Genomic DNA, 17,251 nt, shown 5'->3' on the forward strand with positions numbered 1-17,251 from the left:
TTTACCCATCATTTAATTATGGGATAATTATAATAAATTTACTTATGATATGGTCCGTTTTTACTCTGTTTGTGATTTAAAATTTTACATTTTGTCCACTTAAACTTTAAATTTTAACTTTTTAATTAGTGTTATGTTTTGATTGTAAAAGTTATTTTTTAGCGAAAAAGTCAAAAGTGGGTATCGGATAGACTTTTTAATTCGTGTTATGTTTTGGTTGTAAAAGTTGTTTTTTAAGGAAAAAGTCAAAGGTGAGTATCGGATGGACAACGAATTAAAGTTGAGGTGGGTGGCAAAACGGTACCTGCACCAACTGGTTTGTGGTTGGTGCAGTTGGTGAGTGGGAAAACGGTAAGTGCACCAACTGCACCAACCTTAAACTCCTCTCCTCTCTGGAGATATCCCAACACAGATAGATTCGCTGAATCGACTCCCCCGTCTCGATCTCTCCGATAACAACATACGTGGCTCGATTCCGAAGCAGTTGTCGAATTTTGACTCGGCTCCTCACGCTACGGTTACAGAACAACGTGCTTTCGGGTTCGATTCCTGATCTCTCTGTCTCTCTTGTTAACCTCAAAGAACTGAACTTGACCAACAATGAATTCTATGGAAATGTACCTGATGGGTTGGTGAAAAAGTTTGGTCAAGGAAGCTTTTCTGGGAATCAAGGGCTATGTGGGTCGAGTCCTTTACCTGCTTGTTCGTTCACCAATACATCTCCAGCGACTGCATTGGCTCAGACGGTGCCATCGAACCCGAGCTCCTCCTCAGCGGCGAGCTCCTCCATCGGACCTCCGTGGCCGACCCTTCGATCCGCCTCTCTCTCTCTCTCTCCCTGCTATCTTATTTTCTTTGCTGTGGGTGTAGTGGGTCTGTGTTTGTGTTGCTAGGTGTGGTGGGTCTGGGTTTTGAAGAGGGGTTTGCTTTGGTTTTGGTTTGAGATCTGAGAGACTGAAAGGATTTTTGTGAAATTAAAGTAGATCCGTAGGATTTTTGTAAATGCTTTTTAGGATTTATGCGAATATGAAAATTTCATTCGGATTAATTGCCTCAAGACTGTTTATACCCAGAGGAAGTGTGTTCTTGAACCCAAGATACAAAACTCCCCTCTTTGATCTTGTCTGTTTGAGTTTTCTTTGTTATTTTTTGTTTTTAGAGGAGAGTGACATGAAAGTGAAAGATAAAATATATTTTTACCCTTAATTTTATAAGAGGTGGATAATGAATGAGTAACGGATTGAAGTTTAGGTGATTAAAGTGTAAAGTTTTAAACCATATGTAAGTAAAGTAAAAACAAGCCATACCTTATATAATTTACTGTAATTATCCCTTTAATTAACTTAACTTGTCACGGAAAAGAGGGCTCAGGCCCTGCTGTTGTGTTATGGGCAGAGGGGAAAGCAGCCTATTTAGCAATTTTAACAGCAAAAAAAATGAAGTTATAGGTATGTTATTTTTTAAAGAGACTGGTCCAGTTAATCCATTGCAGAAGATATCAAAATTGTTTTTTGACTTTGTTTTATTTGGTGGGATGGTATCTTTTGTCAGTCAGAACGCAAATGTTTGTACTCATAATGGACTGATTTTTGTAAGTTTGATAGTTCTATGACCCATTAATTGCTGTCTTGATCTATTTGTTTTCAATGAAGTATGTTTTTTCAGCAAATAAACCTGTCGGCATAAGCCAATATTTCACATCAGAGTGCTGCTATATTATATAGCGTCACTGAGATTCGGTTCAGTTGATGTTAAATGCACTGTCAAAACAAGCCTCATGATGGTGCAATCACTATCCAATGGAATGTATTGTCTAAAAAGATGCATGTAATTTTCACAATTTTGCTGCATGTCAAGTTGTGAACTTGATGGTCCTGTCTTGGAGACATGCAACTACCTTTCGTTTTCTACAAGCTGGTAGCAATTTAAGTTTGCTGTAATTTGGAGAAAGTGCTACAGGTATATATGTGGTCTAAAATTATTTCTTGCCCAGTAAAACTGGTAATAAAATGGCTTTGACAGTTTAGTAGCTTATGTAGTTAAAAACTTAAAATAGATGCTTGTGACTTAGACAATTTTGCCACAAGTATGTGGAGTTTCAACAAAATGGTCCTACCCTACGAAATGTAGGAAGATGGCTTGCTGTTACTGATTTCCTCGGCTGCTATAGGTACGCTATGTACAATGAGAGGTGGTAATGTGGTATGATCAAAGACGGTAATAATTGGAACATAGACATACAAAGCAATGAGGCATTTCTTTTGCAATAACTACATATTTGAGGCACAATTTACTTGAGAGATCTAATTAGCAGATCAGGGAAGAGAATGGATGATAATAAACGATTAAAAAAAAAAAAAAACCTGAATCAAACATCAAATTCTAATGAGCTCCTATTTGAAGCAAACTGCCTCAAACAACCAAGAACAGCAGAAATGATTTTGTGCTTAAATTAGAAGCAACCAATAAGCTATAACTCAATAAACTAATAAAAGAATGATTAAATTGATGGCCATGGATAGGATTAAGACAGATTCCTAGTGGATTAAATTCCATATATACCAGGCTAATATCTTTTAATCATGACCACATAGCTTAATGGGGGTTCTTGACGGAGCTTAATGGGAGGTTTTTGACGGAGGTTAGGGGGAGGTTTTTGAAGGAGCTTAATGGGAGGTTCTTGATGGAGGTTAGAGGGAGATTCTTGAGGGAGCTTAATGGGAGCTTCTGTCCATCCTTGTTTACGAGCCCTGAGTTCCCACATTGCAGTGATTTTCTTCTGTGCAGCCAGTGTTGCTTCAGCCTTCTCCCTTGTCCCCTCACAGGTCTCCATTCCCATATTGCACTTGTCTGCCTCCTTTTGATATTGGGAAGACCTTTTCTTAGCCTCTAAAAGGGTCCTATCAACACGCCGCTGGTTTTCTTGAGCTTCAGCTTCCCTAAGCTTCAGTTCCTCTGACAACAGATACGTATCCATTTCTTCACTCTTCCCAGGCTCATGCTTCATACAATCTAAAGGAAATATCAATTCAAGATTGTGATAATGCCACAATTCAAGGAATAATATGCTGTACAACAAATTTTAATCTGCTCAATAAGCTTAATTGCAGTATCATTTACTAAAACAAAGGTGTCAAGTGCCAATCTAAAACAAAATGAGATTTCAGATATGAAGTAGCAACAATTTTAACTCTTTTTTTTACCATGATCATGCATATTCATTGTATGCAGAACATTATTGTTGCGCATGAATGCTACGTGACTATGCAGAATAATGTTTTTAGGCCATGAATGCTAAGGCATTATTGAAACTTTCACTAATGCTGACCATGTTAACATAGGCAGAAAGTGGAGTAACTAGATAAATTTTGCCTATGAATCAGACCATTCTTATGTTTAACTGTATAATGCAAATATATATATATATATAATACTTTAATAAGAAACCAAACAGCAAGCAAACTCTCTCATGCTACTAATCAAAAGTGATTTAGTTGTCGGCTGGCTTCATTATCATCTCTCTAGGATGTTTCAGAGCTTGAGGCCTTGTGCTTGCTCCAAAGTTATATCGTAAAATAGTCTAACAGCAACAGATTTAACCATAATAAATGATAAAAAATCATTAACATATGCTTTAACTTCAAGATCCTAAGTTATTGATGACAACATAAATATTTTACAATAAAGTTATCAGTCCTATCTTAAGTCCTAGTTTAGTCAATTATACCTCAAAACCATTTATAGATATACATTGGCCAAAAAGAAAAAAAAAAAGAAAAGAAAAAAACACTTACTTGTAAGGGTCTTGTTGCTCCATCCTGTAGAAAAACCAGACATATACAGGACATTAGTAAGCATGCACTTTAACTAGCGGAGTTTGTTTAGAGGACGAGAAATTTCATAATTAATGTCTCAGTCAAATATCCATCATTTACACTAAATAAGTACGAATAAGTTTAGTAAATTCCAAATAAAATTATATAAATTCTGTTAATATAAATAAAAATAATTAATGCAAAACTATAAAATAATTAATATATGCATTTACTTCATTGATTAATTCAATGAACTAATACTTGATATAAACCTAACTTTGTTTAGTTGAAAGCCTTAATAAATAAATTTTTTTTGAGAATTGCACCACATAGTAGAACCTCATACTCTCCCACATCAAGTAAACTATCATTGCCCGGTTAAGTTACATACACAACAAACTGATTTTTGAAATTTTGATATTTTAAACCTACAAGCTCCCCCTCTATTTCCATTTGAGCTTGATCTCATTGGTATTCCACAAATTAAATATAAAATTAGAATTAACTATCCATAAATTTTCTCCATAAAACTTATAATTATATCCTTAAAAATTTTGACAAACGTAATTTAACTTAATTTTGAACACAAAATATTAAAAGAAATACGGAGTATATAAAAACATTTCATTTTTATTATTTATTTTTAACGTCATGCGGATTCATGCCCATAGAGAGGACCACCACTTTTTTAAATTGGGTCCCAAAATGAAAATCGACAACCATGTCAATAGGCCCACAAAATCTCAGATACAATAAATGCTTGAAAGGCAGTTGGTTATAAAGTTAGTTATTAAAAAAAATAAAAGAAAGGAAATAAAAGAAGTAACCTTCGTGGAGAGAGAGAAGAGGTTGAGAAGAGCAATCACAGAAACAAGGACGGCAGACGGGGGCGGTAGACACGGCGGCGGCGGTGGTGGAGAGTGATTCAGAGAGGTGGTAATACAAAGGTGGGCCCACTATGTAGCCCACTAAACACAGACCACAGAGGCCCATCCCAATCTTCAACCATCTTTCATTTCGACCTTGGAACCAATTATTATAATTATAATAATAATAATAATAATTAAAATAGTAAAAATAATTCATATTAACTGACTCTGACTCTGACATCTCTCTCTATAATTAAAAAAAAAACACACACTCACACACAAAATGAATAGTATTTCTGTGAAGTGAAGTGAAGAGGAGAGAAGGAGAATGTTGATGAGGAAATGAGTGAGTGAGTGAGTGAGTGATAAGAAAGTTTAGAGAACTTTTGTTTAAGATTAAAGGAAAGCACCGCATGTTCAGTTGGAACTTTGAGGTATGGATATCCTTAAACCTTAATGGATAACTATTGATGATGAAGGGTTCGATTTACAACTCTTTTTGGGAAGAAATCAAAGGATTTTTTTACAGTTTAATATATATATATATTTTTTTGATAGGATACAGTTTAATATTAAACTTAACTACGAAACAAAAACAAGGTCGGTTTTTTTTTTTTGGCTTCTTATTGTAAATCCTATTTTTTAGGACTAGGTTAAACAGTTACAAATTTAATCTTAAAATTTAGATAAATGTTACGTTTACAGTATTTTTATAACACTGTCAAAACAAATTATAAGTAGAAAATTGTTATTGGTTCTAACCTAAAATTACTTTTAACCAATAACAAACTGACACTTATGTTTTTTTTTTATTATAAAAGTTTGTGAAAATATTGTAGACATAATATTTCTTTATAATTTCACTAGTTTTGAATTAAATTATATATTTAATAGTAATAATTAAAAAAATCCACAATTTTTAATTATATAATTTAAATAAAAATCATGTTCTTTGATTTGGAATGTAATTGGAATGTAAATTGATAGGTTCGCCTTAAATTTTAGAGTCTAATTTAATATTTTTAAAATATAATATTTAATTTGAAATAGGATTTAAAATGAAACTAGTCCTAAAAATTTTATTAAGAAATGGTGTATATATATATATATATTAGTTATTCTAGAGATTTGAATCCCAACTATTACCCCACACTCTATAAGCACTTAATTTGTAGAATGATTGTCGTGCTTTTGGCGCACAGTGGTATATTTCAGATATTTAAAAGGGAGACAATATTAATTGAACTAAACCTTTAATGAGAATATAATAACAAAGTCAACAAACATTGCCAACAACATCTACATTAAGCATATGTAAAATATCCATTGGAGGAATAGACAACGGTAGAAAAGCTTGCTCTTTGAGATTAGATTGTCATGACTTATAAAGTCTGGTTTTGAAATTAAAAAATTAAAATAAATTGTCACAAGGGGTAAATTTTGAGGGTGTTGTGCTTATTCGAAGCAACTAATTCTTTTGAGATTTTAAAATGCTTGTAAAGAAAAAATAAATTTTCTAAGAGCATTTGAATCAGACAATACAAAATAGAAAAATAGCTCAATTTTACAGATTTAAACTCCAAAATCACCCACATAAGTCCGGCTAAAGACGTATAAATACAATAACCGTGTAAATATACCTTGATCAGTTCTATTATTAGTTGTAACATGAATAGTTCTATTACTAGTTAAAAGAAAAATCCTTGAAAGAACATCTTGATCAATGGTCCATACAAAGAATTGAAAGATTTTTAACTTTTATTATTAAAAAAAAGAAAAAAGAAAAAAAAAACCAGAGAATAGAAAGTATTTGGCGACTCTATTAAAAAAAGAAAAAAAAAAGAAAGAAAAAGAAAAGAAAGAATGAAAGTATTTGGCTAAGTTACATAAATAGGGAGGAACGTGGTGGGCATATCATGGCATCCATTCCTGCGTGATCCTGTTAAGATGATTTTGTATTTCCATGTACCCAATGGTTGAGCAGCTTAGCTTGAATTTCTTTTTTGTAGAACTGTCATCTATAAGAATATAATGAACACTGTAACAGTCCCATGTAATTGTACAACACTCCTATGAGCACAAACAATTGAAGTCTGCAATTATTGTGCAGACAAGTTTCAGTAAAAATTGGAATTCCAGGTTCCATGTCCATTAACAAAACAGGCATCCCAAACACATTGGCTGAGGGGAGTTTTCTTTTAAGAAACCCACTGCCTGAATGCCTCTTACCAACATTTTAGGATATACAATGCACTTGGCTGGTCTTATTGTTAATGTCCATTTTCCTCATTTCCCAGCTCAAAGTTTTCAATACTGACACCATATCTTCAGATTGAGGATGTGAATTGTGATCTGAAAAAAAGGTTGTAATGGCCCCATGAAGTTCAATGAAACTCCATCCAGGGAGTTTCTTCAAGCCAAGAGACCTCATTTGGGTCCACACCTCACCCACTCCATCCCATCTATTCATTGAAGCATAGCTGTGTGCCAATTGCACATAATTTCCTGCATTTGCAGGCCTCAACATGAGAATATCTCTGGCAATTACATCACCAAGTTCATCATTGCCATTGACCCGACAAGCATCAAGCAGTATGCCTAACACATCAATTGTGGGTTCTTGAAACATCCTCCTGTAGAAGTTATATGCTTCCTGTACCCTCCCAGCACGACTGAGTAGATCAACGATGCATGCACGATGTTCAAGGTTTGGTGCAATACCAAAGTCTTCTGTCATAGACTGGAATATACTCAAGCCATGTTGGACAAGCCCATTATGACTACAGGTGGAGAGAACTGACAGGAAAATGACATGGTTTGGTTCAATTCCAGTGCGTAGAAACTCTGAATACATCCTCAAAGCAGTCTCCCCTTTACCATGACAACCATATCCTGAAATTATTATGCTCCAAGAAACCAGATCATGTTGTGCCATCCCATCAAAACACTTCTGGGCAGTATCTAAGTCACCACATTTAGAATACATATCAACCAAAGCTGTGTCGACCAAGATGCATGGTCTAAGGCAACTTCTAATTACAAAGTTGTGGATCCACTTCCCCTGATTGAGTGCCCCAGTGGAAGCGCAACCTTGGAGAAGGGAGACAACAGTTATTGAATCAGGTCTTTGAAGGGTTGTCCTCATTTCATTGAAGAGGGACAAGGCTTTAAATATATGGCCATTTTGAGCATGCCCAGCAACTATTGCATTCCAAGAAACCAAATCTCTTTTGGCCATCCTATCAAAAACAGCACAACTTTGATCCAAATGACTGCACTTAGAATACATATTAACAAGAGAGTTTTGAGCAGGGATATCTAATGTCATTCCTTGCCTTAATATGTAACCATGAATTGAGGTCCCCAGATCATAAGAATCCTGTTGTGCACAAGCTGCAAGAGCACTAGCTATTGTGGCAGTAGATGGCTTCACTCTTGATTTTAACATTTCAAAGAAAACTGTAAGTGCCTCATCTGCACAATCATTTTGCACAAGCCCTGAGATCATTGCAGTCCACAACACTACATCTTTATCTGTGGTTTGTTCAAATATCCGAAATGCATTGTCAATGTTCCCACATTTCAAATACATAGCTATAAGTGATGTTTCAACATGTGCATCCAAGTAAAATCCAGCTTTTAGAACCTTCCCATGCACCAACTTCCCCCATTTAAGATTGCTTTGCGTTGCAGTCACAGACACCAAAGATCCATATGTCTGCTGGTCGGGCTCCATACCTTCAATTCTCATTCTATCTAAAAGCTGCAAAATTTCATTAATATCCCCAATCTGGGCATAGCCCGATATCAAAGAATTCCATGAAATCATGTCCCTATGATCCATAAATTTAAAAAGGTCTTTAGCATCCTCAATGCTTCTGCATTTACCATATACATTCAATATAGAATTAGCCAATGCTATATCTGACTCAAAACCATACAAAACTGTACAACCATGCAAGCACTGCACATGGTTAAGCTCTGGAGCTCCAGAGAGCATGCTTAACAATGTAACCGAACTGGGCCGAATTCCTTGGCGCCTCATCTCATTATACACAGAAAACACCATATTAGCATCACCCAGGCGTGAATAACATCCGATAATTGCAGTCCAAGGAACAACATTTCTATCAGGCATTATGTCAAATACTTTCTGAGCACTACTCACGCACCTGAATTTTGCATAGAAGTTGATCAAAGAAGACGCAATATAAGAATCAGAGGAATACCCATTAACAATGACAAGTTGATGGAACGAGAGGCCATGTGAAGACAGTTCCAGAGAGGTACAGGCTTTGAGGAGACTAGGGAAGGTAAAGGCATCTGGAGGAGTATTTGTGTTGAGCATAGAGGAATAGGTGAGTAAAACTTCATGGTGGGCGCCTTGGGATGAGAGTTGGTTGATGATAGCGTTGAATGACTTGGTAGTGGTGGGTTGAAATGGTGGTAGCTGTTTTAAGGGGTTTAGGGAAGAGGGTTTTAGCATGTTCATAACTCATGTTAGAAGGCATGAAGAATGGAAGAAAGTTGACTTGAAACTATTGAATGCATGGGGAAGCAGAAAGACACGTGAAACATAGAAATTTGGTTTCAGCTCCGATGGGGTAATTCACTAATTTGTGACTTTTCCCTAGTTGAGGTTTTGGAACGAGAAAAACCAAAATATTCCTACTCGAGCAAAAGTCCTATAGTTTACAACTCTTATTTATATAGTAATTCGGCTTATTGCTCCGCCTCCCCCATCAGTTCATTACGAAGAGAAGAATAAAAAGGATAAAACTACCTACTCATTATTCGGAGGTGCCGGCCCGTTGCGCCAAAAGCGAGAGAAAGTCTATTTTTCTTTCCTTTTTTACATTCCCATGTCTTTCTTGTGCAGTGACATGGGATGACAAAAAAGGAATCAGCTTTAATAGTTGAGATTGAGAGTTGAAAAAAAGTAACTTTCAATCTTAATCATTGAATAAATAAAGTAAAAAAGTAAAAATATTTTATGACTAAGAATGTGATAACTTTCAATCTCAACTATTGAATAAAAAAAAAAAAAAAAGGTAAAAGAGTGAAAATTGTAAAAAATTTATTTGAGGATGGGGTAATTGGTGTTGGTGCAATACCTACTAGTTGCATCCAATCCAAATCCACTTTTCTCAATACCTTAACAAGAAAATAGGGATTGCCTAGTGGTGCCTATTGGACAGATTCCTATTGGGTTTCAAAACATCCGAGATGTCCTAAATCCTAATGGCTTGCAATTTTTAGACAGTCCTTTTTGTTATTTGGTCAGAATAGAAGGTAATCAATTGCAAATAATTTGATTCTGTCAGAGTGATTCATGGTAATGTTGGTTGTGGCGTTGGTATTGTTACAAAAGTTGGACTTATTGGTGTTACTTGAGGGTTGAGGCCCCATAAAAATTCTTAAAATTAGGCTCCTATGTGATTACTTTTCACAAGTTCTGTCTTGTTCATTTCAAGGTTTTCTCAAGAATCATTGAACTTATTCTCTGATCACAATCTGTTTCAATGGCAAAAAATGATGAAAGAAATAAACCCCTTTTTTCTGAATAAATACTGATTTATTGAAAAAGACAAAAGAAGCTGGAGAAATGAGCATCAACCATCTCTGGCTTTGGCTTCAGCCTCGAGCTTTGGCACTGGCGTTACAATTGCTCTCTCAATGTTTATTGAACAGCACTCATAAATTTCACTGTTACAGTTGCACTGTCAATATTTATTGAACAGCACGCACATGCTCGTAAGGAGTATTTATTCCGGTTGAATTGATCCATTCGAGTAAGAATCACAAATCCAACCAGCAAATACCGTAGAATTCTTAATACACCAAACCAATATTAATGTGTAAAAAGGTTACAAGAATAAGCCCACAATTCTATGGCCTAATGCACATAATTCCACAAATTTTTGGGTTTGAACAGCTAATTTGATTGCTTTTTTGGATATTCCCTTGCTCCAAATATTGTTGATCCAATTCTCACGTTTGTACTACCCATTTCAATCTGCAAAACAATCAAGTTTTCAAGCCATAAGTCTTTTCCTCCGGTATTACAGTGTATATGGATAAGAATAGACACACAAAGCTACTCCACATAATGATACAATTTCAAGTTAAAATGTTCATTTCCATGTATCAACATAGTTTTAGAACCATTTGACTTGCAGAAAAAATTGAAGCAGCAAGTAAACATGGTAGCAGGAGTGTAATTGTTTAAAGTTTATGCTTTCTTAGTCCAATTCTCTATAAATAGCTCAATTCAATTCCTTGACACACTAAATTCCCAGCCTAACAAGAGAAAATTAATGAACATCAAAACATAAAAACCAGAAATCAGTATGAAATATAGTCTTATGAAGAACAGAAGCAGAAGTGTCTTTACCGCTTGCTCAAAGTCTGCAGACATGCCCATTGACAGCTCACATTGCTCTTCTGGAATTCCTAGTGCTTTGCAAACCTCAGTTCTGCAGTTTGATAATGCCTAAAACAACAGACAGGTTTTAGAAAGTCAGGAAGCACAAGGAAAAACACTTCGATCATAGAACCATGCATAATGTGGAGATTGTCACCTTAAAGTTTTCTGGGGTTGAAGAATAATCCAGCATACCAATTGTCATTAGGCCACAGAACTCAAGGTTTGGGCAGCCCAAACTAACATGCTTTGCAAGTTCCACACACCCAGAGGGCTCAACCCCAAATTTTGCTGCAACAAAATGACACAAAATGAATGACTGGGATTATTCTATAAAAGCCTGGCATTGATGAGTGATGATTCACATTGTTTGAAAAACAATATCATTCCAGAGGAGTTCAGAATCTAGTGCAGACAATAAACCACCATGACTCTCAAACATATCTCCCACCAAAATTAGGCAAGGGTGGCTAAGATTGTTAGTTGGTTAAATTTCTAAGTAATTCACATCCATATAATGGTTACTGATTTAATGGAACAAAGAGGTTGTGTGAAAATGAAGTTTTCAAGAGAAACCATTGAACACTTCAACTCTGAGGTTTCATGGGAAAGCAAATGAAAGAATTTCAGTTGCGAATTGAAATTCTCTGTACGAGAAACTTCATAAAGTCATATAGAATAAAATAACCCACAATTCCCCCAGGGGTTGGGGGGCTGCATATAGATACACAAGAGTTTGTGTGATAATTGAATGCTTAAAACAAGATGCCTCAAGGAGAGAATGGATGTATTAACCTTCATCACCAAATCACAAATGCTAAAAGACAAATGAGGCACACCTATGGATAAAACAGGTACTAAAACTTCACATGAAAAAAATATGGGAAAAAATAAAACCATAGCTCATTTTCAATAGATAATATTACTAAGCAGATTACAGACCACTACTACTCAACCAGGTTAACAATTAAAAATATAAACAAGGAATCACAAACCTAGAAATTAATCCAAATGCTGATTGATACTATGATTTTCAAAAACAAAATGTTGTATGGCATAACCAAATTAATTGTTATAGCATGCCATTCTACTGTTCAAGCAGCCATAAAAGGTCAAATTTTGGAATTTAAGTCAGACTAGTCAAATCCGTGAGAAACAGGTAAATTTATCATGCACTATAGATAACAAATTTAAAAAGAAAGAAAGAAAGGAAAATATAAGTAATTTAACAAAATCAGCAAACATAATCAACTTACATTCTTCTCCACTGGTATTTACTTGGACCAAGACCTTCAAAGGCTTTCTCCCAATGCTTGCAACCACACGATCAAGTTGATTTGCAATCTGCAAAACACATAAAGCGTAGAAAATCAAAAAGAAACCAACCAACTTTTAAGTATACAACACCACCAACAACAAAGCCTTAATCCCATTATCCCAATATGTTGGGCTTGGCTATGGATTCTCAACGGACAAATCAGAGTCAGCCTCGTGTATTCTTTTTTGCCATTCTATCCTATCCAAACCAACTTCGAAGTATGTGTGTGTGTGTGTGTTTTCTAAAAATTTTTCATTCTTGGTTCACTTTTTACCTTTTCATTCTATAGAAAAATGGTGTCATCTTGTGTATGCTTCAGCTGAGAAACTCAGAAAGCCATCAAAAATACAAAAAACAAAAAAAGTAATTACCTTCTCATCATCTACACTCTCTACCATTGCAAGGTTTGGGACACCAGCTGCACAAATATTAAACCATGACTTAATTAACAATTAAGTTCTACTTACTCTCCTCAACCAAAACGATATCATTTATTCAGAAAGAGAAGCATACCCAAAAGAGCCTTAGCCTTATTGCTCTGCAAATTTCCAATGAAATGCCACTCTATATCTTCTGGAAGCTGAAATCACCCAACAATTACCAAAATTAATAACTTTCAACAAAACCCACCACAAAAAAACCCAAAAAAATAGAAGCAATTCACAATTTTCACCATTTGGGACCTTTAAAGAAACCAAAAAAAAAAAAAAAAAAGTATAAAAAATAAGAGACTAATTCATTGGTGGTACAAAACTAAGAGATTAATTCATTCATTCCCATTCACATAACAGAAATTGTAAATAATAAGAGAGAGAGAGAGAGAAAAGAAAAGAAAAGAAACCTGAGGAGCTTTATCGATTAGCTCTTGAACGTAGTTTTCGCCGAAACAACGGTGTCCGACATCATAGACTTGGCGGATGAGAGAGACAGGTTTGGTCTTGCTGACAGCCACGACTCGAACCTGTTGGGGCCCACGGCGGCCGGACCGCTCGGCGGCTTGCTGGACACGTTGGATTACGGACTGGAAAGCTGCTGCTGCCACGCCGTCCATGGCGGCCGAGGTGGTGGCCATGCCAGAACTCACTCTGCTCAGAATTAGAACTAAAAAGGAGAAATGGAACGGGAGGTGGAATAAAAAGAATATATGTTAAACTTTTCTCATGTATTTTCACTGTTTGAAGGTCAATTTTAACAAATTAATTAGATTGTTTTTTCCAATCATCTTCATGTCTGAAAAATTTTAAGAAGATAAAAATTTAATAACTATGTCATGATTATCATGAAGTGATATTTACATTTTAAATTTTTGTAATCTTAAATTATGCATAAAAATAAGTTTATTAATCTTTATAGTAATTACAATTTGATTTGAACAAAAAATTTGACATATATTGATGATGCGCAAAAATCGTTAGTGAGTTGATCGTCCACACACGTGTCATGAAGGTACCTGAAGGACAAAAGAGAAGAACCAATCAAAGGGCATCGATGGGGTACCGACCAAAGACCATTTGAAGGTTAAGTTAGTAGAAGAATCTCTAAGAACTCAAGAGTGTAAGAGCTACGAAGAATTCATGTACCTCAAGAAGGGTAAGGTTTGTGGTTTATATAGTGGTAGAGTGCTGATCCGAATCCCTTGATATGGGGGAATTTCCTTGTAGAGAGAAGGGCCCCAAGACACTTGGATCACCTTTCCATATATAAGAGATCTGATTGTGTGATAGGGTCTTTGGTTATGGTATGCAAGTAATTTCCATGTAAAGATGTGTGGATGGGCCCCACATATATGTGGTGAAACCCTAGGTGACAGGTCGTTTGGACACTAGGGATCGTCTGGCCTGATGATCCTTTAAAGGGTTGTCCTTTGTTAGGACTGATCGTTTGATTGTCCCCTTAGGACTGGTCGTCCCTCTGTTGGGGTCGGTCGTCCCTCTTGAGAAGCGTTCTTCCCTTTCAAATCTTAGTTGTCCCTTTCTAGGGTAGGTCCAAAATTTTCCTTATCAGCTGCCCCCTACTCCATGAGTCGTTGGGATGATTGACGGGTAGTAGAGTTGTCATAAATGCCTAGCCTTGCATGCGTCATAAATAGGGGTTCAGGCATAATTATGTCTTTTTGATAGGGCTAGTGACATGTGTCACCTTATAATTCGTGGAATCAGGCGTCGCAGCGCTTCGTTTTCTGTGCCATGTCATCCTATAAATAGTCCAATGCCATTATTATCCTCATTATCTAAAAATTCTCCTATCTTAATCCTAAAGCTCAGTCGTCAGTTTTGCGCTTCGTCGGTCTATCTTTTCCACTTTTTTTTTTTCCTTTTCTTTTTTGTTGGTTTGTACATGTAGGAAGTGTAGTAGAATCTTAGTTTTTATTCGTCGCTTGTAGGTGGGGGATGTCTGGAGATAGTGAAGCGACGAGTGAGTGTACCTCGTTAATTCGCATGGGTTTGGAAGACGACTTGTCTAGTCTTAGGCCAGAGGATTCTTCTGATGACTCGTAGGTATCCAATAGGAGTTTGTCCTTAGAATCCTTATTGAGGGAGGCCAACCCGTCGGGGCTACAACCGCAGGATGTCATTTTGCCTGATGATTGGTCCATTCATGATTTTCCCATAGATATGAGTGATGAGGTCTTTGGTAGGCTAAGACCTCGTTTTCAGATACCTGACAATGTGCCTATTAGGAATGGTGATTTAGGAGAGAAGTGTTATGACGGGAAGTCATTCGACATAGGCTTTTATGAGGCTGCCTTCATAGCGAGGCTTTGTCTACCTCTCTCCACCCTTCAGTGTCGGTTAGCCTCTTACTTGGGCGTGTCTGTTAGTCAGATAGCCCTGAATGCTTGTAGGACTTTCATCGGGGCTGAGGTGCTATGAGGACAACTCAGTGGGGGAAATCGTTCCCTTACTTTGGAGGAGTTTTTCCATTGCTACAAACCCTAGGAAATTCCCCGATCCAAGGGTTTTTACAATTTTGTGTAGTCGGGTTGCCCTAAGGCTGATATGTGACATGCCTGATTCTAATCGTCAGTGGAAGGCCATATTTTTCTTTGTGTAGGGGGTTAATTGGGTTTGTAGTCTCGACGAGTGGAATAATGTAGTGTCTTTTTATGATCATTTTTGGGGGCAATTACTCAAGTCTGGTGAGTTGTTAGTTTACTCTTGGGTTATCGGTCTCTGTAGGTCGTTGGTATGCATTTATCATTAATTTGACTGATTTTTTGTTTTGTTTTAGCCAAAGCTTGCTTGACAATCCTTTCTGAGCAAAAGGCCTTTTTGGAGAGGGTTTTTGAGATTCCCTTTGAGGAGAGGTCTTGGAAGAAGCTTGTTAATTTGGACACGCTTCACGCCTATTGTGGTGGACCTGTCCTCATCGAGGAAGCCCAACGACTAGACCGCTTTTTGAGAATTCGTAAGTGCTTTTCTTTCACTCGTCATGCTTTTTTGTTTTAGCTTGGACCCGTGCAATTTCTAATATACTTGTTGGTTTTATAGATGGAGTCATCAAAGAATAAGTAAGCAGCAAAAAATAGATAGGAGGAGATTAAGAAGGCCGCCGCCTTGAGAGCCCAAGGTGGGGGGTCATCGGCTCAAGCCCTTCATGCCTCCATGAAGAGGAAGCACACACCTGACGATCAGTCGTCGGGCAAGGGCGCCGGTGGTTCATCCATTCATTCGGAGGTACGCGAGGTGGCTGCGGATGCTCCTCATCATGGAGTTGGGAAGGGTCTCATGACCCTCTAGGGCCATGTTGTTCCTCCTCCCCTTCCCTTGCTGGTAAAGGATAAGGAATATGTCATGGACATTGCCCGCTCTATTGTCCGAGACGCTAATTTGGATGGGTGCTCGGAGCATGAGATCGACCCTTTAGGCGACTTCGGTCTCCATGATATGATGAGTGTAAGTCTATTCATTCATCCCTTAGCTATTTAGTCGTCCTTCTATTTTAATAATCTCTTTACTTTGATCGTCTCCTTACTTTGATCGTCCCCTTACCTTGTTTGTCTCCTTACTTTGATTGCCTTTCCTAACTTTGATCGTCTCTCCTTACTTAGGGCTTGGTGAGGATGCGTGCTTTATAGGTCCGTTGCGCATCTAAGGAGGCATCAATTAAACGCTTGAAGGAGCGCATAGGGTCTGAAGCAGATGCCTTGAAGAAATTTAAGGAATCTTCTTGGACCTTTGGCCAGGAGGTGGTTGATCTAAAGGCCAAGCTGAGCGTGATGACCCATTAGGCCGACGATCTGGCGAAGGAGAATGCTCTTCTAAAGTCTGAAGTGGCTACACTCCATGAGCATATGGGAAAGGTGAAAGAGGAGGCCATTGAGTAGTATCAGGGATCTCAACCCAACTTCAATGAGATGGGGGGTTACTATAGGGACGATTTTGAGGACTTTCGAAAATAGGTCATCCTTATGTTCTCAGACCTAGACTTTTCCCAAATGCAGATCAAGCTTATTGCCCCAGTGACTCCTGCTGCTGAGCCTACCCCTAAGGACATAGAGATGAGCTAGGTGGGGTGGTTGACGATCCTGTGAACCCTTTAGTGCAAAACGATGATCCTCCTGCTGGTCCTTAAAAGAAATTTTTATTTGTATTCCCTTTTTTTTATTAGCTTTTTATTTGTAAGTTAAGAACAATGATGGCCTCTTGTTTTGGGCTGAAACTTCATACTTTAACCTTTTATATCATATTTTGCACAAGTGTTGATGTTTGTTGGTTTACTTTGACTTTTGAATCATCAGTTTATTACATTTTTGTTGAATCATCGATTAACATAATCCATTATTGAATTGTCGGTTTACATTGACTTTTGAATCGTCAATTTA

General features: G+C 36.9%; 3 protein-coding genes across 3 annotated transcripts; all 3 read right to left on the reverse strand.

The window, feature by feature from the left end:
* Positions 1-2,516: 2,516 nt before the first annotated feature.
* LOC136069608 (uncharacterized) lies at positions 2,517-4,808 on the reverse strand. The gene is made up of 3 exons (XM_065778315.1): positions 4,643-4,808; positions 3,795-3,818; positions 2,517-3,012 (listed from the first exon to the last, which is right to left on the reverse strand). Exons 1-3 carry the CDS (start codon positions 4,806-4,808, stop codon positions 2,567-2,569), a joined length of 636 nt encoding a protein of 211 aa, XP_065634387.1. The 3' UTR covers positions 2,517-2,566.
* Positions 4,809-6,285: 1,477 nt separating this feature from the next.
* LOC112004007 (pentatricopeptide repeat-containing protein At4g04370) lies at positions 6,286-9,505 on the reverse strand. The gene has a single exon (XM_024036240.2). It carries the CDS (start codon positions 9,174-9,176, stop codon positions 6,921-6,923), a length of 2,256 nt encoding a protein of 751 aa, XP_023892008.2. The 5' UTR covers positions 9,177-9,505; the 3' UTR covers positions 6,286-6,920.
* A 715-nt stretch (positions 9,506-10,220) lies between these two features.
* On the reverse strand, positions 10,221-13,572 carry LOC112004008 (uncharacterized). The gene is made up of 7 exons (XM_024036241.2): positions 13,268-13,572; positions 12,940-13,006; positions 12,798-12,844; positions 12,365-12,452; positions 11,266-11,399; positions 11,079-11,177; positions 10,221-10,700 (listed from the first exon to the last, which is right to left on the reverse strand). Exons 1-7 carry the CDS (start codon positions 13,496-13,498, stop codon positions 10,620-10,622), a joined length of 747 nt encoding a protein of 248 aa, XP_023892009.1. The 5' UTR covers positions 13,499-13,572; the 3' UTR covers positions 10,221-10,619.
* Positions 13,573-17,251: the final 3,679 nt, after the last annotated feature.

The sequence above is a fragment of the Quercus suber genome, unplaced genomic scaffold, assembly GCF_002906115.3.
Source record: "Quercus suber isolate HL8 unplaced genomic scaffold, Cork oak 2.0 scaffold_10, whole genome shotgun sequence".
NCBI classification, from domain to species: Eukaryota; Viridiplantae; Streptophyta; class Magnoliopsida; order Fagales; family Fagaceae; genus Quercus; species Quercus suber.

Coding starts and splice junctions, on each gene's coding strand:
- LOC112004008 (XM_024036241.2), bottom strand. CDS start 13,498: ATGGCCACCACCTCGGCCGCCATGGACGGCGTGGCAGCAGCAGCTTTC. Junction 11,400..12,364: donor AAATACCAGTGGAGAAGAAT/GTAAGTTGATTA, acceptor ATTTTGTTGCAG/CAAAATTTGGGGTTGAGCCC. Junction 11,178..11,265: donor CAACCCCAGAAAACTTTAAG/GTGACAATCTCC, acceptor CTGTTGTTTTAG/GCATTATCAAACTGCAGAAC.
- LOC136069608 (XM_065778315.1), bottom strand. CDS start 4,808: ATGGGCCTCTGTGGTCTGTGTTTAGTGGGCTACATAGTGGGCCCACCT. Junction 3,819..4,642: donor TCTTCTCTCTCTCCACGAAG/GTTACTTCTTTT, acceptor GTTTTTCTACAG/GATGGAGCAACAAGACCCTT. Junction 3,013..3,794: donor GAGCAACAAGACCCTTACAA/GTAAGTGTTTTT, acceptor TATTTCCTTTAG/ATTGTATGAAGCATGAGCCT.
- LOC112004007 (XM_024036240.2), bottom strand. CDS start 9,176: ATGAACATGCTAAAACCCTCTTCCCTAAACCCCTTAAAACAGCTACCA.